Source organism: Babylonia areolata, chromosome 26 (genome assembly GCF_041734735.1).
Source record: "Babylonia areolata isolate BAREFJ2019XMU chromosome 26, ASM4173473v1, whole genome shotgun sequence".
NCBI classification, from domain to species: Eukaryota; Metazoa; Mollusca; class Gastropoda; order Neogastropoda; family Buccinidae; genus Babylonia; species Babylonia areolata.
The window spans coordinates 8759719-8786184 of NC_134901.1; the positions used below are offsets into that span (position 1 = coordinate 8759719).

At 42.9% G+C, this 26466-nt stretch overlaps 1 protein-coding gene across 1 annotated transcript in view; it reads left to right on the forward strand.

Annotated features, from left to right (window-relative positions):
- The window catches only part of LOC143300251 (mitochondrial inner membrane m-AAA protease component AFG3L2-like), a 35883-nt gene extending 12869 nt beyond the window's left edge, over positions 1-23014 (forward strand). Inside the window, exons 8-19 of the mRNA XM_076613841.1 lie at positions 8-111; positions 920-1160; positions 2500-2653; positions 4012-4141; positions 6107-6204; positions 7766-7876; positions 9731-9846; positions 12047-12127; positions 13088-13207; positions 16570-16764; positions 19885-19999; positions 21437-23014. Of these exons, the coding sequence (XP_076469956.1) occupies positions 8-111; positions 920-1160; positions 2500-2653; positions 4012-4141; positions 6107-6204; positions 7766-7876; positions 9731-9846; positions 12047-12127; positions 13088-13207; positions 16570-16764; positions 19885-19999; positions 21437-21579 (1608 nt within the window). The 3' untranslated portion in view covers positions 21580-23014. The remainder of the gene's footprint in view (positions 1-7; positions 112-919; positions 1161-2499; positions 2654-4011; positions 4142-6106; positions 6205-7765; positions 7877-9730; positions 9847-12046; positions 12128-13087; positions 13208-16569; positions 16765-19884; positions 20000-21436) is intronic.
- Positions 23015-26466: the final 3452 nt, after the last annotated feature.

A 26466-nucleotide genomic window follows, 5' to 3' on the forward strand; every position in this document is an offset into this window, starting at 1 on the left:
TGTGCAGGGAGGGACAGGTCGCAGTGGTTCTCGGGGAGGGGCAGGGGGGATCTTTGGCTTTGGTCAGAGCACTGCCAAGATCATCAAAGAAGACATAGGTGTCAAATTCAGGTGAGTCTGACTGTCTGTCTGGTCTGTCTGTCTGTCTGCGGCTCTGTAAAGAACTGAGTAATTCAGATTTAAAAAAAAAAAAAGAGTTATCTTGAATGAGAGATTCAGGGGTGTGTGTCCATCTGAAGCTGTGTGCGAACTGTGTAATGCAAAACTTACTTCCATGAATGGTCTTGAAGGAAAGATTCAAGGGTGTTTGTGTGTGTCTGCAGCTCTGTAAAGAACTCTGCAATGCAGATTTTTCTTGCATGAATGATCTTGAAGGAGAGACTCGGGCGTGTCTGTGTGCAGCGCCATGAAGAACAGTTATAAATGCAAAATTTACTTACATGAATGATCTTGAAGGAGAAATTAAGGAAATATCTATATTTTAACTACACATACTTTACCGTGACCCACTGGTGCAGACTCCGGCAGGGAGTCCGATTCCTGTCCTGTGCAAACTACTACCCGCCTAATCGGAGAAAACGAAAAGTAGCTACGGCTGATAACCTCCCGGAAGTAGGTTACCTCCCGTCTGTATTCCTGACTAGCTTCCTCCTTTTCCGGCAGCCATCTTCACTCCTGATCCTGTGCTCTTCATAGGGCTAAGTTTTTTTTCATATTTTCTGTATGCTTGTCAATTCTTTGACACTCATGCTTTGTGTCTGACGAAGACTTGTAACTGGTCACAAATTCACTTAGCTCGTTTGGGCAATCGAACTAAATTAAGGTGCTGTCGCAATCATTAAGGCCCTATATATATATATATATATATATATATATATATATATATATATATATATATATATATCTGCCTTCCCTACAGAGACGTGGCGGGGTGCGAGGAGGCCAAGGTGGAGATCATGGAGTTTGTCAACTTCCTGAAGAACCCCCAGCAGTACGTGGACCTGGGGGCCAAGATCCCCAAGGGGGCCATCCTGACGGGGCCCCCAGGCACGGGCAAGACCCTCCTGGCCAAGGCCACAGCCGGGGAGGCCAACGTGCCCTTCATCACCGTCTCGGGCTCTGAGTTCCTGGAGATGTTTGTCGGTGTGGGGCCTTCCAGGGTGAGGGGCTGTTTTTTTGTTGTTGTTTTTTTTTTCACTGTTGTGGTGGTGGTGGTGGTGTGTGTACTGTATTGTGTCACAAGAGAGAGGATTTGTGTTGGTGATGTGTCCAGAGCAAAGTCCCACCACAAGATATGTATGGTATTGAATCGTATTGTATTGTATTGTATAGTACTGAACTGTACTATACTTTGCTGAACATCCTGTGCTGTTCTGTACTGTGCTGTATTGCATTGCATTGCATTGTATTGTAATGTATTGTATTGTATTGTATTACTCTTTATTTGTCACAACAGATAAAAAATGTCTGTGTGAAATTTGGGCTGCTCTCCCCAGAGAGAGCGCATTGCTACACTGACAGTCCCACCCATTTTTTTGTTGTTGTTTTTTCTGCCTGCAGTTTTATTTATTTTCCTATCAAAGTGGATTTTCTACGGAATTTTGCCAGGGACAACCCTTTTCTTGCAGTGGGTTCTTTTTCATGCACTAAATGCATGCTGCACACGGGATGTCGGTTTATCGTCTCAGAGTTTTGTTTTTCTTAAATTAATATATTTCATAGGTTTCTTGGGTTTATTTTTTCCCCCAGTGTCAGCATTCAGCTGCAATTGTTAGGTTTCAGTAATTGTTTGCAGTAATTTATAGATCATCTTAAACTTATTGTTACTAGGCAGAAATTGATATAATGATCATGGTTATTAGTATATTACATATGAGACAGGACAGTAATTTATAGATCATCTTAAACTTATTGTTACTTGGCAGAAATTGATATAATGATCATGGTTTTTAGTATATTACATATGAGACAGGACAGTAATTTATAGATCATCTTAAACTTATTGTTACTAGGCAGAAATTGATATAATGATCATGGTTATTAGTATATTACATATGAGACAGGACAGTAATTTATAGATCATCTTAAACTTATTGGTACTAGGCATAAATTGATATAATGATCATGATTATTAGTATATTACATATGAGACAGGACAGTAATTTATAGATCATCTTAAACTTATTGTTACTTGGCAGAAATTGATATAATGATCATGGTTTTTAGTATATTCAATATGAGACAGGAAATAATTGGTGAGTGCCAAAAGTCAGTTGTCGTTTGGCTCTGCCCAGGTAGACAGCCTGTTATGAACATGTTTGCTTAGGGTCTGTTTAAAGGTTGGTTGGTCTCTGACTGAAGACAGGCACTATGTATGTGTTGGCAATGATAAAGATAACATGAATTGATTTACTTTGTTTGAACTACTCCACTTGTTATATTGATTGTAATTTATTTGACACACCGCTGACCGTTCCAAATGTTGGATGTTGTTGGCAGGTGAGAGACATGTTTGCCACCGCAAGAAAGAACGCCCCCTGCATTCTGTTCGTGGACGAGATTGACGCTGTGGGTCGCAAGCGAGGTGGTCGCAACTTTGGGGGTCAGAGTGAGCAGGAGAACACACTGAACCAGCTGCTGGTGGAAATGGATGGTGGGTGACAGAGGTGTTGCGTGGATGTGTATGATAGTCAGTCATGTCCAGCTGTGACCATCAGAACAGCATGAAGAGCAACGGCTGTCCCGACTCTCCGGGGTAGCATTTGATTAAAGTGGGGACTGTCAAACAAGCCTGTACCAGTTCCAACAAACACAAAACCAGTCTCTCATAAACTCTTACCAATCACGCACAAACTCAAACCAATCACGCACAAACTCGTACCCGTCACACACGCAGTCTAACACCCATCATGCACAAATTCACATCTGTCACAGACAAACCCTTACACTTCAGCATCATACATTGCGTGTTATGCACAAACTTAAACCCATCAGAAACAAAACCATGCCAGTCACTCACAAACTGATACTCATCTCACACAAATCGACAGACCTGATGCTCAAACTCACACCCATCATGCACAAACTCATACACAAACCTCCTACCTGTCATGAATGAACTCACATCTATTATTCCATTGTACACATATCCATCATGCCCATGGTTCAGCTCATATCCCTCATGCATTTACATATCGCCTCAGGCACTAACTTGTACCTCTCAAACACATACCCATCACACACTAATTTTTACCCCTCACACACTAACTCATATTTATCACACATGGACACTTACCCACTCAACCATTTGAACATGAACACGTGTGTATATACATATATATCTTAAATAGTATGAAATATGTAAAAGCGTGCATGCATTTGCAAGCACTCAGGCATTCATTTGCCTACACACAAATGCAACCGTTTGCACATGCACAGTTATATATCTATATGAGTACAAAAAATGTAAATGTGCACATGCACTTGCATGTGCTCAAGCATTGGCATACATATAAACACACAGATACACCCTTGCTCATTCATGTATGTGTGTGTACATATATATGTACCCTCACACAGGCACCCACACTGCCCCTTCTTCGCTCGGGTGCTGCAGTTCTCACATTTACTCGTATGTACATGAAAGGGCTTTTATGTGAATGACCATTTTTACCCTGCCACATTGACAGCCATACTCCGTTTTCAGGGGTGTGCATATTGGGTATGTTCTTATTTCCATAACCCACCAAACACTGACATGGATTACAGGATCTTTAGCGTGCGTATTTGATCTTTTGCTTGCGTATGCACATGAAGGGTGTTCAGGCACAAGCAGGTCTGCACATATGTTGACCTGGGAGATCGGAAAAATCTCCACCCTTTACCCACCAGGTGCCGTTACCGAGATTTGAACCCGCGACCCTCAGATTGAAAGTCCAGTGCTTAAACCACTCGGCTATTGCGCCCGTGGACACTGCCTCCTAACTCCATGGCCCCTGTTGGTGTTGGCAGGCTTCAACACGCAGAGCGGTGTGGTGGTGCTGGCTGCGACTAACAGGGTGGACATTCTGGACCCGGCCCTACTGCGGCCTGGACGCTTTGACCGCCAGATCTTTGTCCCCTTGCCAGATATCAAGGGCAGGTAAGTCACACAGCCGGCTATCTCCTGAAAACAAAAAAAGGAAAAGTATATAGGGTAGGTGTGGGTAATTGCAAACGATCCAGTCGAAGCGACCAGCTCAGTGTATGAACTATAAAGACAACATCTCCTACGATAGTCCATTATAGTTCTTTTGTTTTTGAAGGCTTTCTTGGACTGGTTGCACCAGGAAAAGTTTATCAGCTCATTCTTTTCAGCATTTTGTTGACATTTGAAATGGCAGGGGTGCTTGAGGGTAAATGCCAACGGGCAAGTCTGATCACAAACGATTGATTCAAGTACATATTGACAATTAAAACAGAAGCAGGTCTTGAACTCATTAAATATAACATATTATTGGAATACCGCACCAGACTGCTGTATTGTTCATTTTGATCACACACGCACACGAAAACACAAACAGACATTTAAACACACCCACCCAACACCGCACACAAACACATCCTTTTGAGAGTGTTCAGTAGCTGTGCAGCATCGTTCGCAAATAGACTCAAAATATCCTGTGGTCTAGTTGCAAATGACACTGTTTTGCAGATGCCAGTCAAAACTGATGTTCTGACCTGTCACCAATATGCTTTCTTAAATTCTCCCAGCACTGGCAATGCATATTTGACATATATACGATCAAATCAACTGTTCCTGACTGTGTCAAAGTTCAAGTCCTATAACTTGCTTCCCTTGATTTTAGGATTTTGAGAGCACATTTGTAACCTTTGTCGGCAGTGGTGCACGAAGAGAAGAAAAAGCGCTGAAATAGCCAGAAATAGCTGATGGTTGACTGGTTCTTGGAAATGGATATTCATTAAAGTATGAGAAAAAGATTGTAGCAGACGTTGAATTGTGAAATGCAGCCATTAAAAACACTTCGAAGTGGGGTGGTATATGAATCGTTCTCAATAATACGCTGTTCGCAAGTACCCCTACCTACCCTATATATATATATATATATATATATATATATATATATATATATATTTTTTTTTTTTTTTTTTTTTTACAGAAGAAATAAGGGGGAAAAAAGAGAGGAAAAAGACACGCATGCATGTGTACACACACTCTCTCTCACACACACACGCACACACGCACATCGGTAGCATCAACATTCATTTCCAGAATCCAGAAGAGGAGCTACACGACTAGCCATAAATTACACAATGATCACTTTACCCATATCCACCCGAGGTATGAATTCATCATACTGGTTTCGCATTTTTTTTGTGTGTGTTTCTTCTATGGTGTGGGACCAAAGAATATGTTTCTATGAATTTTTTTTTTTTTAAGTTGTTTTTGTAAATAATAAAATTTGTGACCCTGGAGGGGACCTTGGGTGTGGCTGGAGACGTTAACATTTTTTCGGTGCCAGATGGGACTGAGAAAGAAAGGCAACAAAGTGATACTCATTTATCTTGGTATAATGAATGTGTGTTCTTGCAGGGCGTCTATATTCAAGGTCCACTTGGGTCCCTTTTTGGGGACACTTGTAATGACTGTGAATGTGTGTTCCTTGCAGGGTGTCTATATTCAAAGTCCACTTCGGATTTTTTTTGGGACACTTGTAATGACTATGAATGTGTTCTTTGTAGGGCGTCTAGAGGTAACGCATCCGCCTAGGAAGCGAGAGAATCTGAGCGCACTGGTTCGAATCACAGCTCAGCCGCCGATATTTTCTCCCCCTCCACTAGACCTTGAATGGTGGTCTGGATGCTAGTCATTTGGATGAGATGATAAACCGAGGTCCCGTGTGCAGTCAGCATGCACTTAGCGCACGTAAAAGAACCCACGGCAAATACAAACAAATACAGATATATTCAAGGTCTACTTGGGATTGTTTTTGGGACACTTGTAATGACTATGAATGTGTGTTCTTTGTAGGGCGTCTATATTCAAGGTCCACTTGGGATTGTTTTTGGGACACTTGTAATGACTGTGAATGTGTGTTCCTTGTAGGGCGTCTATATTCAAGGTCCACTTGGGACCCCTGAAGACGGAAGTGAACAAGGAAGAGCTGTCCAAGAAGATGGCAGCGCTGACTCCAGGTTTCTCAGGTCAGTCACGGGAAGAGGCCCCATTGTGTTTGGGCTTTAGGTAAAGTTCTGTTTTGTTATCTAAATTCAGGGACATATTGTTAACGGCAGTTCACGGTAAAGGAGACGTTGCTATAGCCTCAGGCACACTGCAACATGTAGCCATTTTTTCTTGATCCATGGACTTAAAAAAAGAAAAAGAAAAAAGAATTAGAAAATCAAGATACATCAGAATAACATGATTGAAACAGTGTTAACACCCTGAATACTGTCATCAATTTTAGCGCTAAGAAAACATAAGTTTAAATATTAATTTTGGCAACCATTTTGCAGATGCACTGTAGCGCTGGGAATAAGTCGGCTTGCTTCAGACCACAGTGCACTTGGTTCAATCCCACTCTAAGGGTTCCGTTTCTTTCCTTGTTTTTTCTTTCTTTTTTCTCTTTTTATTTATACCTCTTTTTTTTTTCCTTTTTTTCTCAAAGGCTTGATAACTTTTAAAACAGAACACAGTTTTATTGATTTTTTTCTCTCTCTCTCCCCACTTTTTTCTCTCGTGATTCCTTTAATGGATAAAATGCATATCACAAATGAGTCCAGAAGGCCTTGCCTCTCTTCTTATTTTTAGTAGTATTACGAGTATTCAGTTTATTGTTATCACTATTGTATTACACTGGGTAGATGGCTTGCTTTTTAAAAATCTGAATGAGAGGTGAGTGATGTCATTTGATTTTAAGATTTAAAATAAACACCCTTTTTAAGTGCAAAAAATATCATAGAAATGACCAAAGATTGTAAAGGTTTTTAATTTTGTCTCTCAGTATTACTGATAAATTCCTATTAAAAAAATTAAAAAAACGAAAACGTTTTTGTCATTTCAGTATCAGATTGTTACACCTGAATTTAAAGATTAAACTAAAATGTTAATTGAATTCTTTAAAAATTTCAAAATTATTTTTCTTTTCTGACATTGTGGCTCTCATCTATGCTGCAGGTGATGATTCATGCAAGAGGCATAAGCCAGCTTTTTATATGGGTTCTGAACATAATAGTTTAATTTTCTCAGGACTTTTGATGCTATAAATGCATTCAAAAAGATTTGAATTAAAATTGTGTGATAAGAAACCTGTGTAAACCCTGCTCTGTGTTAACTTTTGAAACAGCCTGTGAGTGTGAAGGTTGAAAAAAAAGAGGTATGGGCTTTTAATAAAAGATGTGAAGAATGCTTTATAGATGTGTAAACATGCGTGTATGAGATGGTGAAGGTCTGTGTGTGTGTATGTGTGTCTGTGTGTGTGTGAACCTGCTTGTAAAGTGTGTGTGTGTGTGTGTGTGTCTACACAAACACACACCCACCCACACACACACACACACACACTTTTTTGAAAGCGAGAGATGGTGAGAGAGACTATGTTAACATTTTTTGAAGGTGTGCATAAGGCGGAAGCTTGGGTACCTTGCAAGAATCAAGACAGACATACACAGAGAGACATGGCCTGACATATGAGACGCTGTCAGTCAGTACAGATTCCTGGTGATAATGCACAATCACTGATGGGTGCGTTGTTGGCTCTCCCAACAGGTGCAGACATCGCCAACGTGTGTAACGAAGCGGCTTTGATAGCAGCCCGTGACCTCAACGCCTCCATCCAGACGAACCACTTTGATCAGGCCATTGAGCGGGTCGTGGCAGGTAACTCCACTCGCACACAGGTTGTCCTTTCCTCCCCTTGCCCATGGCCCCCCCTCCCTCCCCACCTCCCCACTCCACCACCAGCCGGCCTGTCATTGTGAGACAAGAGTACTTTAAGAAAAAAAAGGGGAAAAAAAAATCAAAAAAATATTTTAAAAACAGAATACTACTACAAATAACACCAAGAATACACAGAGAACATCAAATTACACAAATCAGAACCAACATTATCATTTACTAGTCTGAGACGAAGAGTTCTTGGCAGGTTGTGTGAAGTGGAAATTGAAATCATTCAGATAAAATGATAAATCAAGGTCCTAAGTGTAACATGCTCCTAATGCATGTTAAAAGAACCCAGGCAACAGAAGGTTTATCAGTTCTCTAGCAAATTCTATAGAAAAATTCACATTGATCGGAAAACAAATACACTTGCAGAAGGAAAAAAAAACTGAACTGTAGCAAAGCGCTCTCCCTGTGGAGAGCAGCTTGAATTTCTTCACACCGAGAAATCTGTTGTGACAAAAGAGTAATACATTGCACTACAAATCTTGAGGTGGGAAATAAGCTCTGGACATACCACCTCCAGACCACTCAAGCAAATTTCTCTTTCTTTTGTTGTTGCAATAGAGGATCATTTATCTTTTTGTTTGTTTCTATTTGCTTTGTTTTTTGTTCAGCCAAGTGAAAAGTTTTTTGGACTGTGATTATTATTATTTATTTTATTTTATTTTTTTTATTTTTTTTATTTGGTCAGTTTGGTGAAAAGATTTATTTACAGTTGTTCCAGAAATCGTTCTGCTGCCCATTTTATTCTTCCTTCAAAAAACAGAAAAAAACAGAGCTGTTTGAAACTGATAAGATAATAGAATATATCTTTTATTGGAATTAGTTAAGTGAACAAAGAAAAATACAAATGAATAACTGATAAAATCATGTAAAACGATGGCATAGTTAGAGGACAGATTAATGAATACACCTTGGAGGATCGTTAACTTATTGAGTGATGGTAGAAAAAAAATGAATAGGAGATAAGGAAACAGAAAAAAAAAACAAGGAAGACCAAGGGGAACAAATCAGCATTAAGGACAAGGGAGAGGGGGGCGAGGGGAAGGGGCCGGGGGGCGTGGGGGGGGAGGGGAGGAGGCAACACAGCAAGCAAGAAATAAACATACCCGCCCTTCTCCCCCTTCAGGTTCTCCTCTTCCTGCTCCTCCTCCTCCTCCTCCTTCCTGTAAGCAACATGATTTGATTCCTCATTCTCCTTTTCCTTCTCTTCCTCCTCCCCCTCCTCCTCTTCTCCTCCTCCTCTTCCTCCTTCTCCTCCAGCTTATCACATGCCAGTCTTGCTGACACTGCTGTCTGCTCCACTTCCTCCTCCTCCTCTTCCTTCTCCTCCTCCTCTTCCTCCTTCAGCCCATTACTGACACCGCTGTCTGCTCCACTTCCTCCTCCTCTTCCTTCTGCTCCTCCTCTTCCTCCTCCTTCAGCCCATACTGACACTGCTGTCTGCTCCACCTCCTCCTCCTCCTCTTCCTTCTCCTCCTCCTCTTCTCCTCCTTCAGCCCATTACTGACACTGCTGTCTGCTCCTCTTCCTCCTCCTCCTCCTCCTCCTCTTCCTCCTCCTTCAGCCCATTACTGACACTGCTGTCTGCTCCTCTTCCTCCTCCTCCTCTTCCTTCTCCTCCTCCTCTTCCTCCTCCTTCAGCCCATTACTGACACTGCTGTCTGCTCCTCTTCCTCCTCCTCCTCCTCCTCTTCCTTCTCTCCTCCTTTCCCTCCTCCTTCAGCCTATCCTGTGGCAGTCTTGCTGTGATGACAGTGTTGTGTGTGTGTGTGTGTGTGGTGGTGGTAGGTCTGGAGAAGAAGACTCAGGTTTTGCAGCCAGAGGAGAAGAAGACAGTGGCGTACCACGAGGCGGGCCACGCTGTGGCTGGCTGGTTCCTGGAACACGCTGACCCTCTCTTGAAGGTGAGCCGCAGTGAAGCTCAGTGGTTATGTCCTGGCCATAGGTCAGTTTCAGTTTCAGTAGCTCAAGGAGGCGTCACTGCGTTCGGACAAATCTATATACGCTACACCACATTTGCCAAGCAGGTGCCTGACCAGCAGCGTAACCCAACGCGCTTAGTCAGGCCTTGAGAAGAAAAAAAAATTATTATTATTATTATTACTACACTACTTTTATTTTTTCTTTTTTTATTTTTATTTTTTTTAAATATTAATTATTTATTTATTTATGCTTATAGTTGACTTCATCAAGATTTTGCGCCTTATACATATTATTAGTAGTTGTAGTTACTGGATAAACAGTGAACCTTATGTTCACTGTGATTTTTTTTCTTGATGAATTGTGAGAAAGATTGATGACTATTGTGCCTTATTGAATTCCATCCACATCTTGTACAATGCGTGTGTGTCATCATCCTTTTTATGGTGCTATTTTCTTTTTCATACTGTTTTTGTTTTTCTTCTCCTCCTCTGCTACTACATTTGAATGTTAGTTTCTATGATCCCCACCCCCACTTTCAAGTGATTTCCTACATAATTCGTCTCTTTGCTAACCCTGCTTGATTTGAAAAAAAAACAACCACCACCATCCATTCCAGAGGGACATAAAGAGCGTGTCCACAAACTGCACCATCTGCTGTGAGTGTCAGAACTGTGCGCTGTGTTGCGACAGGATAGGATCCCTCCTCTGCCAACTTAATGTTCACTGGCCATAGATATATATATATATATATATATCAAGGGTGTACGCCAACCACAAGATGTGAGTGAGGCACTTGATATCAGTGAAGATGTGCGTGTCACTACTTGGAATGTGAGTGTGATGGTGTCTGGGGGTGATTTGGACAAAGGACAGTTTTCATGGACAGCTACAAGCCCTGAGCGCTTCATCCAGCTGTATCTCTTTAACACCTAGGCCTTTGGTACAGTGCGACCAGCCAGACATGGCAAGCCAGAATCCGTCAAGAAACAAAAACAACAAGCCAACACCATTCAGCTGACACAAGGACAGAGCATCTCCCTGCGGAATAACCACCAGCATACTGTCCAACACCAGGACAAGCATGATGTCCACAGGCTGTCAGCCTTGCACCAGCCTCACGAAATCAAGGTAGACAAAGTGGACGACAGTGGGGAAGCCATTTGGAAGCCAGTTTGTATTGTTGACTGTAAGGACATGGGGGATGTGGACACATCAGACCAAGTAATAGATAGTCACTCTGTCCAGAGGAAGACCATGAAATGGTGGAGGAAGCTTTTCTTCATGGCAGTGTGCAGTGCCTACCACCTCCACCGCAAGTCTGCTCAGGTGTCCCTGTCTCATCATGAGTTCGGAAAGATGCTGGCACAACAGGTAATCTACTGGTCTGAAAATGCTCCACAGCCTTCAGCAAGTCGGAGGAAGGTGCTGATTCTATTCAGATGGCTGACTGGAATGCACTGGCCATTATACAGCATCGCTAAAGGTGGTGCCAAGAGACATTGATCACAACGTGACTGTTTCATGTAACCCAGCAAAGAACGGGGCTGGGTTCCAGAAGAAGCAGTTATCATTTCAGTGTGAAGTGTCAGGTCCCTGTGTGTGTGCAACACTGTTCTGCAGTGTACCACTCCACAGCTGGCAACTGGAGAGTCCACAGGTACCTGAATGAAGAAGCACCTGGTGGTCTCCATGATGGCGTTTGTGACAGTGAGCCGTGATTCTCCAGTACACAGTGCTTCTTGGGACATTTTTACCAACAGTTAGTTTGTTTTCGTTTTGTGTTTCTGAGAAAACCAGAAGTTAGTTTTTTTTCAGTTATCTGTCCAGAAACACTGCAAATTAAAAAGGAAAAAATAGTGTAATGCGTTTGAGGCTATTGGCATTACACCTGTTTTCACCTGTAGTTTTTACCTGATTTACTTGAATGTAAACCAATGCACTGCTTACTGGTTCTTGTGATTGTAAGTCTGAGAGACATTGACATCTTGTGGTAACTGAATAGCCTGTTCTTGATGACTATGGAGTATTTTATTATCACTTGCACCTTCATTCACAAAAATACTTATTTCACATATACCCTCCTACCAGGTGTGGTGTAGCATGTATGGATTTGTGTACGGATTCTCTTTGAAAAACTGAAGGTGAAACGGACTTCCTTGATGATGATGTTACCTGTTACAGGTATCCATCATCCCCCGAGGCAAAGGTCTGGGCTACGCACAGTACCTGCCCAAGGAACAGTACCTGTACTCGCAGGAACAGGTAAATGACGGGTGGGGAGTGTGTGAGTGCTTGTGCCTGTGTGTGCGTGCACATGTGTGTGTGTGTGTGCATGTCTGTGTAAAGAAGGGGGTGGGCATGTGTTTGTGGGTGTGTGCATGTGCACTTCTGTGTTGATTCGTATGTTCAGATATATAGAATGTGTGTGTGAGTGTGTATGTGTGTGTGTGTTATGTTTCTTTAAAGTGTGGGAATATATTTGTATTTGTATATCTTTTTATCACAACACATTTCTCTGTTTGAAATTCAGGCTGCTCTCCCCAGCGCCACCCACTTTTTTGGTATTTTTTCCTGCGTACAGTTTTATTTGTTTTTTCTTATCTTCATCCTCTTCTCTGTATTTCGTGTTGTTGTTTTCATTTGATGTTATTTATTCCTGTGTTGAGTTTGGTACTCGTAAACCTCCTCTAAACCATGTCCTGGTTTGACCTTAATTTTCTTTCTTTCTTAATGTTTTTTTTATTTTATTTGATTCATTCCTTTATTTTGTTACTCGCAGAATGACTACTATTCTTCTTCTGCATTCATAGGCTGCAACTCACACATTCACTTGTATGTACCAGTGGGCTTTTAGGTGTTTGACTGCTTTTACCCACTACCAGGTAGACAGCTTTAGTCTTGTTTTCCTGGGCGTGCATTTGGGTTAGGTTGTTGTTTCCACAATCCAACAGTTGCGGACATGGATTACATGATGTGTAACATGTGTATTTGATCTTCTGCATGTGTAAATACACAAGATGGAGGTTCAGGCATCAGCAGATCTGCACTAATGTTGACCTGGGAGATGGGGAAAAATCCCCTCCCACCCATAACACACCAGGTATGCTAAAAACTGGAGATCAAGCTTGGGTGAGAACCAAGCGCTCTGACCATTGAACCACAACAGCTGCCCTGCCCTTTTCTCTGAACCGTGTCTTTGTTGTTTTCTTGCTGTGAGCACAGCTGTTGGACAGGATGTGTATGACGCTGGGGGGCCGGGTCTCGGAACAGATCTTCTTCAACCGCATCACCACCGGCGCCCAGGACGACCTTCGCAAGGTCACGCAGAACGCCTATGCTCAGGTCAGCAGCGCTTGTTGTGTTGGAGAGAATGTGACTGTTTTCTCATTGGTGATGGTGTGGGGGGTTTGAGTTTTTTTTTTTGTTGTTGTTGTTGTGTTGTTGTTGTTTTTTGTCTTTTTCATGCAAATAAGGTTCTGTTGTTGTTTTTTCAATCAACACAACACAATCCACATTCTACACATAATGAGGCAAAAAAAAAATTCACGTTCAGTAAAGTCCGTACCACCTATAATAACATCAGCTACTGACTATGGTGTGGTGCACATATGTGTTTACATCACCAAATGCAGGATTCACAACTCACAAATCACGCCTGCCTCTCCCCTGAACTCTCAACCCCACCCCCACCCCCCACCCTCCCTTTAGACTATCTCTGCCTCCCTGACTCCCTTGTGTCACACCTGGTCCTATCGCTCACTTTATTTTACTTTTTTTTTTTTAACACTCACAACCATACATAGAATTGTCATTTAGCAAGGCATAAAGAGGAAATATCCATTGAACCAAGACATCCTGAGCTGTATGTCATCATTATGCACCAGTTCACAGAACTGAGAGACGTGCGCAATAGCCGAGTGGTTAAAGCGTTGGACTTTCAATCTGAGGGTCCCGGGTTCGAATCACGGTGACGGCGCCTGGTGGGTTAAGGGTGGAGATTTTTACGATATCCCAGGTCAACATATGTGCAGACCTGCTAGTGCCTGAACCTCCTTCGTTTGTATATGCAAGCAGAAGATCAAATGCGCACGTCAAAGATCCTGTAATCCATGTCGGCGTTCGGTGGGTTATGGAAACAAGAACATACCCAGCATGCACACCCCCGAAAGCGGAGTATGGCTGCCTACATGGCGGGGTAAAAACGGTCATACACGTAAAATCCCACTCGTGTGCATACGAGTGAACGTGGGAGTTGCAGCTCACGAACGTAGAAGAAGAAGACAAAACTGAGATTTTGGGGGTTTTTTGTTTTTGTTTTGTTTTGCCTTCATCATTGCTTGTCCATTGAAAAGCCAAGCAAAGGGGGGTAAAACACTGAAGGATTGAAAATTGAGGAATTTGTGCATGATGATAGTTCAGTTCAGTTCAGTTCAGTTAAGTTACTCAAGGAGGCGTCACTGCTTTTGGACAAATCCAAGTACGCTACACCACATCTGCTAAGTAGTGCTAATAGTGAGGTAATCTGTGTAATACCAGTGAGGAATTGTGTATAATACCAGTGAGGTAATCTGTATAATACCAGTGAGGAATTGTGTATAATACCAGTGAGGTAATCTGTATAATACCTGTGAGGAATTGTGTATAATACCAGGGAGGGATTGTGTATAATACCAGTGAGGAATTGTGTATAATACCAGTGAGGAATTGTGTATAATACCAGTGAGGTAATCTGTATAATACCAGTGAGGAATTGTGTATAATACCAGTGAGGTAATCTGTATAATACCAGTGAGGTAATCTGTATAATACCAGTGAGGAATTGTGTATAATACCAGTGAGGTAATCTGTATAATACCAGTGAGGAATTGTGTATAATACCAGTGAGGTAATCTGTATAATACCAGTGAGGAATTGTGTATAATACCAGTGAGGTAATCTGTATAATACCAGTGAGGAATTGTGTATAATACCAGTGAGGTAATCTGTATAATACCAGTGAGGAATTGTGTATAATACCAGTGAGGAATTGTGTATAATACCAGTGAGGTAATCTGTATAATACCAGTGAGGAATTGTGTATAATACCAGTGAGGTAATCTGTATAATACCTGTGAGGAATTGTGTATAATACCAGGGAGGGATTCTGTATAATACCAGGGAGGAATTGTGTGTGTGTGTGTGTATATATATATATATATATATATATATACCAGTGAGGTAATCTGTATAATACCAGTGAGGTAATCTGTATAATACCAGTGAGGAATTGTGTATAATACCAGGGAGGGATTCTGTATAATACCAGTGAGGAATTGTGTGTGTGTGTGTTTTTATATATATATATATATATATATATATATATATATATATATATATATATATATATATATACCAGTGAGGTAATCTGTATAATACCAGTGAGGTAATCTGTATAATACCAGTGAGGAATTGTGTATAATACCAGTGAGGTAATCTGTATAATACCAGTGAGGAATTGTGTATAATACCAGTGAAGTAATCTGTATAATACCTGTGAGGAACTGTGTATAATACCAGGGAGGGATTGTGTATAATACCAGGGAGGGATTGTGTATAATACCAGTGAGGAATTGTGTGTATATATATATATATATATATATATATATATATATATATATATATATATATATATATATATACCAGTGAGGTAATCTGTATAATACCAGTGAGGTAATCTGTATAATACCAGTGAGGAATTGTGTATAATACCAGTGAGGTAATCTGTATAATACCAGTGAGGAATTGTGTATAATACCAGGGAGGAATTGTGTATAATACCAGGGAGGTAATCTGTATAATACCAGTGAGGAATTGTGTATAATACCACTGAGGTAATCTGTATAATACCTGTGAGAAATTGTGTATAATACCAGGGAGGAATTGTGTATAATACCAGGGAGGTAATCTGTATAATACCAGTGAGGAATTGTGTATAATACCAGGGAGGAATTGTGTATAATACCAGGGAGGTAATCTGTATAATACCAGTGAGGAATTGTGTATAATACCAGTGAGGAATTGTGTATAATACCAGGGAGGTAATCTGTATAATACCAGGGAGGAATTGTGTATAATACCAGTGAGGTAATCTGTATAATACCAGGGAGGAATTGTGTATAATACCAGGGAGGTAATCTGTATAATACCAGGGAGGAATTGTGTATAATACCAGGGAGGAATTGTGTATAATACCAGGGAGGAATTGTGTATATATATACCAGTGAGGTAATCTGTATAATACCAGTGAGGTAATCTGTATAATACCAAGGAGGAATTGTGTATACCAGTGATGCCGCCTCTCCCGATTTCATTTTATTTTTGTTACAACTAGTAGCAGTTTGTTTTATTGTAACACCAATGTTAGAACTGTTTCAGTTAGTTCATTTTTGGAGCAGCTACGGCAGCTCACCTGTTCTCATGTTGTGAGCCACTTGGATAGTTTTGCAATACACATGGTGTTCAGTATTGGTAAGGGTGGTGAGTCGCACCTTTTTGTAATCATTGATTTTGGATTCTTATATTGCTCCTATCTTTTGTCAGAGACCAAACTCTAAGCGCTTTATACAGTCATTTGCACATGTGTGTGTGTGTGTGTGTGTGCCGCGCGCACGCGAGTGCACACATTCTTTTGTTTTGCATGTTATTTACATGTTCTGCTCCTGCAGGTGGTGCACTTTGGCATGAATGAGCGGGTGGGCCAGCTGTCCTTTGACATGCCCCAGCCTGGGGAGATGGTCTTTGACAAGCCGTACAGTGAGGAAACGGCCCAGATGATCGACTCCGAGGTGCGCAACATCGTCAAGGAGGCCTACGACAGGACGCTGGCCCTGCTCACCAGGCACAAATCCGATGTGGAGAAGGTGGGAGGGTCTTTGGTTTTGCTTCCAGCCCTATCCAGCTTCCTTCCCCTCCCCATGAAAGTTGTTCTGTACCTCTCTTTCTGTCTTTCTGTCTCCATCTGTCTGTCTGTCTGTCTCTTTCACACAGCCTTGTCTTGTCAGTCTCTTTTTCTCTCATTCACCCTCTCTGTCTCTCTCTCACCCTCTCTAAGTCTTTCTCATCCTCTCTTAGTCTCTCTCTCACCCTCTCTCAGTCTCTTTCTCACCCTCTCTCAGTCTCTTTCTCACCCTCTCTCAGTCTCTTTCTCACCCTCTCTCAGTCTCTTTCTCACCCTCACTCAGTCTCTTTCTCACCCTCTCTCAGTCTCTTTCTCACCCTCACTCAGTCTCTTTCTCACCCTCACTCAGTCTCTCTCTCATCCTCTCTCAGTCTCTTTCTCATCCTCTCTTAGTCTCTCTCTCACCCTCACTCAGTCTTTCTCACCCTCTCTTAGTCTCTCTCTCACCCTCTCTCTCTCATCCTCACTCAGTCTCTTTCTCACCCTCTCTTAGTCTCTCTCTCACCCTCTCTAAGTCTTTCTCATCCTCTCTTAGTCTCTTTCTCACCCTCACTCAGTCTCTCTCTCATCCTCTCTCAGTCTCTTTCTCATCCTCTCTTAGTCTCTCTCTCACCCTCACTCAGTCTTTCTCACCCTCTCTTAGTCTCTTTCTCACCCTCTCTAAGTCTTTCTCATCCTCTCTTAGTCTCTTTCTCACCATCACTCAGTCTCTCTCTCATCCTCTCTCAGTCTCTTTATCACCCTCTCTTAGTGTCTTTCTCACCTTCACTCAGTCTCTTTCTCACCCTCTCTAAGTCTTTCTCACCCTCACTCAGTCTCTTTCTCACCCTCTCTTAGTCTCTTTCTCACCCTCACTCAGTCTCTTTCTCACCCTCTCTTAGTCTCTTTCTCACCCTCACTCAGTCTCTTTCTCACCTTCTCTGTCTTTCTTATCCTCTCTTAGTCTCTTTCTCACCCTCACTCAGTCTCTTTCTCATCCTCTCTTAGTCTCTTTCTCACCCTCACTCAGTCTCTTTCTCACCTTCTCTAAGTCTTTCTTATCCTCTCTTAGTCTCTTTCTCACCCTCTCTTAGTCTCTTTCTCACCCTCTCTTAGTCTCTTTCTCACCCTCTCTTAGTCTCTTTCTCACACTCACTCAGTCTCTCTCTCATCCTCTCTTAGTCTCTCTCTCACCCTTTCTCAGTCTCTCTCACCCTCCTCTCTCACCCTCTCTCAGTCTCTCTCAGTCTCTCTCTCACTCTTTGTCAGTCCCTCTCTCTCTGTGTCCGTAACTGACCATCTCTGAATCTCTTTGTTTCTTTCCCACTCCTAGCCCCATTCATGGCCTTTGTTTATTTTGGTGAGAGAAAAAAAAGAGTTGGTGTTAAACCTTGCCTGATGTGTGGGCATGAGTGTTAAACCTTGAGTGGGCAATGAGTGTTAAACCTTGAGGGACATGTGGGCAATGAGTGTTAAACCTTGAGGGACATGTGGGCAGTGAATGTTAAACCTTGAGGGACGTGTGGGCAGTGAATGTTAAACCTTGAGGGACGTGTGGGCAATGAATGTTAAACCTTGAGGGACGTGTGGACAATGAGTGTTCAACCTTGAGGGATGTGTGGGCAATAAATGTTCAACCTTGAGGGACATGTGGGCAATGAGTGTTAAACCTTGAGGGACATGTGGACATGAGTGTTAAACCTTGAGGGATGTGTGGACATGAGTGTTAAACCTTGAGGGACATGTGGGCAATGAGTGTTAAACCTTGAAGGACGTGTGGACAATGAGTGTTAAACCTTGAGGGACGTGTGTGCAGTGAGTGTTCAACCTTGAGGGACATGTGGGCAGTGAGTGTTAAACCTTGAAGGGTGTGTGGGCAATGAGTGTTAAACCTTGAGGGGCGTGTGGACAATGAGTGTTAAACCTCGAGGGATGTGTGGACAATGAGTGTTAAACCTTGAGGGACGTGTGGGCAATAAATGTTAAAGCTTGAGGGGCGTGTGGACAATGAGTGTTAAACCTTGAGAGACATGTGGACAATGAGTGTTAAACCTTGATGGACGTGTGGGCAATAAATGTTAAAGCTTGAGGGGCGTGTGGGCAATGAGTGTTAAACCTTGAGGGATGTGTGGGCAATAAATGTTAAACCTTAGGGACATGTGGGCAATGAGTGTTCAACCTTGAGGGACGTGTGGACAATGAGTGTTAAACCTTGAGGGACGTGTGGGCAATGAGCGTTAAACCTTGAGGTACGTGCGGACATGAGTGTTAAACTCTGAGGGGCGTGTGGGCAACGAGTGTTAAACGTTGAGGGACGTGTGGGCAATGAGTGTTAAACCTTGAGGGACGTGTGGGCAATGAATGTTAAACCTTGAGGGACGTGTGGACATGAGTGTTAAACCTTGAGGGACGTGTGGGCAACGAATGTTAAACCTTGAGGGACATGTGGGCAATGAGTGTTAAACCTTGAGGGACGTGTGGGCAATGATTGTTAAACCTTGAGGGACATGTGGACAATGAGTGTTAAACCTTGAGGGATGTGTGGACAATGAGTGTTAAACCTTGAGGGACATGTGGGCAATGATTGTTAAACCTTGAGGGACGTGTGGACAATGAGTGTTAAACCTTGAGGGACATGTGGGCAGTGAGTGTTAAACCTTGAGGGACGTGTGGGCAATGAGTGTTAAACCTTCAGGAACATGTGGGCAATGAATGTTAAACCTTGAGGGACATGTGGGCAATAAATGTTAAATCTTGAGGGACATGTGGGCAGTGAATGTTAAACCTTGAGGGACGTACCTTGAGGGACGTGTGGACAATGAGTGTTAAACCTTGAGGGACGTGTGGGCAATGAGTGTTAAACCTTGAGGGACGTGTGGGCAATGACTGTTAAACCTTGAGGGACGTGTGGACAATGAGTGTTAAACCTTGAGGGACATGTGGGCAATGAGTGTTGGATAATGAGTGTTAAACCTTGAGGGACATGTGGGCAATGAGTGTGAAACCTTGAGGGACGAGTGGACAATAAGTGTTAAACCTTGAGGGATGTGTGGGCAATGAATGTTAAACCTTGAGGGACGTCTGGGCGTGTCTGCTCTGACAGGTGGCCCTCCGGCTGCTGGAGAAGGAGAAGCTGGACAAGGATGATATGGTGGAGCTGCTGGGGAAGCGACCCTTCGCCGAGAAGTCCACCTACGAGGAGTTTGTGGAGGGAACCGGTGAGGGAGAGAGATTGTATAGACTTCTTGAAAACGGAGTGTGGCTGCCTACATGGCAGACAAAAAAACTGTCATACACGGCGAAATCCCACTCGTGTACATACGAGCGAACGTGGGAGAGGTAGCCCATGAATGAAGAAGAAGAGATTGTATAGGAGAAGGAAAGATAATTAGGGAATGGGGGGCCTTCGGGGACGTGGGTGAGGAGGGGGTGCGGAGGAGAGATTATAAAATTAGAGAAAGTAAAGAAGCATTGTAGCATGTTTTCGAAAAATGAAGGTAGGTGGGAAGAAAGATTCATTTATTTATGTGAGAGAGAGAGGTCCACTTATGAGGTGTTTGTGGAGGGAATTGGTGAGGGTTTTTATTGGTTTTTAAAAAAAAATTCTTTTATTTATTTATTATTTCATGCATACAAAACTCACACACACACACTTACACACACACACACTTACACACACACTTACACACACACACACTTACACACACACACACACACACACACACACACACACACACACACACACACACACACACTCACTCACTCACTCACTCACTCACACACACACATTCTCACTCACTCACTCACTCATACACACACACACACACACACACACACACACACACATGCTCACTCACTCACTCACTCACTCACTCACACACACGCACACACACACACGCACACACACACACGCACACGCACACACACACATATACATACATACACAGATACTTACTCAAACACACACATTTACTGTGTTGCGTGGAGGTCACCCTCATGACAGTAGCACACCCTGTCTCCCCACAGCCACACCTCTCCATTGTCCTTGTACCCAGGGTCCCTAGAGCCTGGCTCTTTTTCCTAGGTTTATCTGGAAAATCAAATAATTAAGCTTCAGTTCATTTGGATGGGACAATAAACCAATGTCCCATGTGCTGTGCAGCATACACTTTGCGCACTGGGAAAAAACAACAACCCATGGCTAGAAAAGTGTTTTCCTGTGCAAAAATCTGTAGAAGAAATCCACTCTGATATGTGCATATATACATTATATATATATATATATATATATATATATATATATATATATATATATATATATATATAGAGCGCATTGGATTATGTTGCTGGACCGGCATCTGCCTAGATGTGGTGAAGTGTATATGGATTTATCTGAACTCTTTGAGAAAGTGATTTTTTTTATATTTTTTAAAAAGAACATGAGAGAGAGGGAAATAAAGAGAGACAGAGAGAGATCTTATTTCTTTTCTGCCATTTTATTCAACAATGGCAAAAAAAAACAAACCAGTATACGTACATACACACAATGCCAGTCTGGAGGTTTGCATGGTCATGAGAATTACGAAGAGGGACTGGGGGAATAATGAGTGCACTTTCGAGAGAAACTGAAACAGAAACTGAATTTTTTTTCCCAGGGTCACTTGAAGAAGACACCACGCTCCCTAAAGGCCTGGAGAGCTGGAACAAAGAGAAGGACGCTGGCGAAGACTCCCCACCGCCAGACGAGACCGGCATGGGCAGCGGTAAAGACCAGGGCCGTATAACATTTAGGTCTTAGGGTTTTTCCCCCTTGCCTGTGTGTCCATGTGTGTCTCTGTAGTGTGGATGATGATGATGATGATGTGCTGTTGCTGCTGCTGCTACGCCTGCCTGTCATCACATACGTCTTTCAGCCAGCCCATGGTGCCAGCCGGAGGAGTGGAACTTGTGTGACAGCAGTCGTGGTTTTGGGGGGTTGGGTGAGGAGAAGGTTGGGATCTGGGTGAAGACCCACCCTGCGTTGTTTGTTTTTGGTCTGGTCATATCTAGTTCTTAAAATCGCATGGGGATTTCATGACTCAGGTTTTTTTGTTGTTGGGTTGTTTTTTTTGTGTGTGTGTAGAACATGAGAGATAAGGAGTCAACAGTTTTGTTGTTGTCACCATAGATTTTTTTTGTCTTTTTTTTTGTCACAAGATCTGGGGGGACAGTTAATGTTGTGCTGTGCAGCAAACCTTGAGGAAGAAGGTGCCGTTTTGTAGCATCCAGATTATGAGCCAGAGTGTAAGGGAAAAAGCCCCACTGTTTACTGTTTGGAAAATTGAACTTCATTGCAGCAAGCTGGGTGTGAAGGTGGTTTTTTGAGATAGGATGAGTATCAGTTTGGATAGAAAGAAAACTAAAAGAAGAAAGCAAGGGAAAACAAGGAGAAAAGATCCCCTGAAGATAAAGTGAGCAGATAAAAGGTCTGCAAAGCGAGCTGTTTTTTTATGCTGCATTGAATAAAGAATCTTTTTTTTTTTTCTTTAAAGCTGATTTTAATCTCGTGTTGTTTTTACCGTCAGGGGATTGAATTATATGTAAATGTACTTTGCCTGAATCAAGAAAGATATACAGCATGGAGTAAAGAAACAAGTAGACATCTTCGTTAGCTAGATGGCATTAATTATGTCCTCCATTTACTCTTCTTCTGGTCTTAAAACAGGACCGAAGGTGGGAAGGAATCTGACATCTTCTGTTTTATTCCTTTCTGGTGGTGACACACACACCATTTTTCTTAATGGAGTTTTTCATGGTTTTTTGGGTAGGGGCCTGGGAGAGGATAATGGTGAGATATTATAAATGAAGACGGTTCTTCTTGAAGTGTAGCACATTGAACGTATTGAAGGCAGTAGCTTCTGACAATGAGGATTTTGGGAACCATGGACTTCTTAATTTGCATGCAGGCACACACGCTGTGTGGATTTTGATGGAAAGTGATCTGCGTTTAGGAGAAATGATGGCAGGTTTATTAATATATCATATATCATCAGTAGAATTTTGACCAGACTGAGAATAAGGTTTGAAAGATTTTGTGATGTCAAGAAATATGGAAATTGTGACTGTTGTATGTATATATTTAATTGATAGCATTTGATGTTGTTAAGAGTGGATAAGTATGCATGTGAGAGTGGACTTTATGTACTGAGAGAGAGTGAGCATTGCAAAATACATGCGTGCTTTTTTGCCTTGCAGAGAGTTTTGTTCGGGTTATTCTTTGGAAAATGTCAGATTCTGATGTGCGTGTGTGTGTGTGTGTGTTTAAAAAGTTAAAACTTGGTGTCTTATACTGTACCATGTCAAACTGATGCAAACTAGGCATATCTGTTTGCTCTGTGTGACCAAGATTCTCGTGGGTAACTCAGTAATAAGACATCCCGCTCTTAGTCCGACATCAGCTAGACAATTCAACGCCATTTTCGGCTGTAAGGATGACTCGTTCCCATTGACAACCACTCATTGGGATAAGTAGATTGTCTTGTTGCTGTATCTTTCCTGACCTTTTCTGCAATCAGAATATTCATTTCTTGCATTCTTGTTATGAGCTGCTTTCTTGGACGTTTTTGGTCTCAGAATTGAAGTCATTTTCGGCAGAAGGAGGGCTTGACCTACAAAAGTAATGTGGAAGGGGACCCAGAGGAAACAGATCGGCCCCCCCCCCCTCCCTTCCCCCGTTCCTCCCCTCATCCCCCTTCCAAGTTGGAGGTGGTGTCAGGCTGTCAGTGGGTCCGACACCCAGGTAGGACCAGACCTCCCTCAGACCTGGTCAAGTTTCTCCCTTCCTGGAGGAGGAGGAGGAGGAATTTTTGTTTCAATTCCTGTCACACATATCGGTGATTGAAGACATTTTGTTAGAGTTTTAATGTATACATTGGAGTATTATCGCTTAGAAGAGGAGCGGGATAGGGGTTAATGGTGAGTTGGGGGAAAACTGGCATATGAGGGAGGGGGGTGGGGGGTGGTTGGGTGAAATTTGGAACAAATATCTAAATGCAGTTACAGAAAGTTACTCAATGGACTTTGTAAAAGAGAAGTTGGTAATCTAACAAGATCCAACAGCATCAAACAGAACAACAAACTCATAGGTTTTGAAAGAAAAAACAAAGGTAAATACATTAAAGACAAAGTTGATACTGATTTCGGCTGCGAGTTAATTGTGTGTAAAATTCTGGTAAGAGAGCACTGCTCCCAAAGAGGCTGCCAGAACAATGGCTGAGGCACTATTACAGTCATGAACACAGTTTGACAAAGAATGGACCATACAGCACTCTTCTACTGAATACACTGCACAAAAACTCCGATTTCACGTCACCAAAGCACAGATGAAAAGGAAAAAAAACTTATTATTGAAGAAAAGTCGTAGCAGTCGAAAATCTTTGTTTTGTGACAGAGTTGTTCGTTCATGCTGCTTGATGTTATCCATGGGCAGGTCACTCCCTTCCTTGAGGTCTTTGTTCCAATGATCCTTGGGGATGGGGCCCACAAGGTGGCTGGCATCCACAGGTGGATTCCCCCATGCTACCCGTACTGAGGTGAGCACATTGTGCATGCTGGTCCTCTCCTCCCGTACTCAGCGTGGCACCCCTTACCCACCAGCATCCTGTGCTCCCCTGGGGGTTCGCACTGCCTCAGGTGGAGGGACCAGCAGGTGTCGGTCAGGGCGACCTCCATGTTAACCAGCACCTTCAGGACCTAGAGCCTCTGGGTTCCCCTGCCCTGGTTGGGGAAGCCTGCTGTTTCCCCTCCCTCAGCCGATGGTTTTGTCGGAAGATGAAGCAGACCGCCCACGGGAAGAGTTGTATCGTTTCTGCGAGCAGCGGTCTGACTGGCACGGCTTGCACTGATTGATTCTGCCTCCTGGGGCATGCAGAACATGCTTTGCTTGGAGAAAGGGTGTTTGTGCCCTCCCGGCACGCATGGGTTCTTATCATTGCACACACACACGCACACACACACACACATATATACACACATACACGCACGCACGCACGCACACACACACACATATATAACACACTCGCACACATACACATACACACACTCATACACACACACATAACACACAAACACACACAGAACACTCATACACACACATACATACACACACACATAGCACACACACACAACACATTCACAAACATACACACTCACATAACACACACACAAAACACACACACACACAAAACACACACACACACACACACAATTTGAAGCATTCCTGAAAAGGAAGGGTTTGGCCTTTGTACGCCACAGACCAGAGCGGTAGAACTGCTAGTGCAGGATGACGTCTTGCTGGTCCCTCAACATGCTCCCCTTCCCAGCTCAGCCAGTCTCTCTTTCAGTACTGGGGGCTAAGTGAGATGAGTAGGCTTGCCGCTGTCTTTTGGAAGTCTCCGCAGCCTGTGTAGTCTTCCTACTCGGGCCTTGTTGCCAGTATGAAGAAGGGAGGTAAAGGTTACACCCACGTACAGTCTTCTTATGCTGAGTCGCAGGACCTCTTCAGGTACCCTTGTCTGATAGTTTGGGCAGTAGAGTGGCTTCAGCCTGACAGTGCTAGCGGAAGCGCACACACGCACGCTAGCACCCCCACCACACACACTAACACACACACACACACACATACACATTCACACACACTCGCACATACACATATATAATTATGTATTTATGTATATGGAGAGGGATAAGAAGAAAAATTGACACTTTGATCACTCTGTTGAGAAAGGGGGAGCGCATAATTATGCTGTTAAATACATTGTTTGGTTTCACCCTCTCCCACAAAGTTTGTGTACGGCATACTATCTGTGTGTGTGTGTGTGTGTGTGTGTGTCTTTCACTCTCTATCTCTCTCTGTCTGTCTGTCTGTCTGTCTCATTCTCACTCTCTCTCCCTCTCTCTCTCACTCACTCACTCTTTCTCTCTCTCACCTACCTTCCCCCACCATTAATACCCCCCCCCCCTCTCTCTCCCTCCCCCTGCACACCTCTCTCTCTCTCTCACAACCTACTATCCACGACCCAACAAAACACACTTACTCAACCGTTCCGCGTGATTGAGCAGCAGACTGCAGTCCACCATAATCCTCCCCCATGCAAGACTTGCTTCCAGAAAGATTGACTTGCGTGTCGGGCAGACGGGGCTTTCTACGCATTAGTTCCGATCGAATTCCTCGGTAGACTGTTCAAAGTATTTGGCAGGCCAGGTAGGTATGTTAGTAGGTGTGTTCGCTTCTTAAAAATAGTAGTCAGGGGGGGTATTAATAGGTGTGTGTATTTTGTTTGTTTTGTTTTTGTGTGTGTGGGTTTTTTTGGGGTAGAGGTTTTTTTTAATTAATTTATTTATTTTTTACAAACGTACTAGTATAATATAACTTCAGCAGAGAAGGTTGATGGGATTATCATTAGGAGAACTTACTGGTTGTGAGTGAATGTGTGTGTGTGTGTGTGTGTGTGTGTAACGGAAAGAGAATCTGTCTCAATGCACGTACGTATGTGTGTGTGTGCTGTGTGTGTGTGTGTGTGAGAAAAAGAGCGAGCCGCTAACAGCCCCGTCACCCACTCAACCCGATTCCCTCTGCACACATACACGCGCGCGCGCGCACACACACACACACACATACCAACACACAGATACCAAGACACGCACA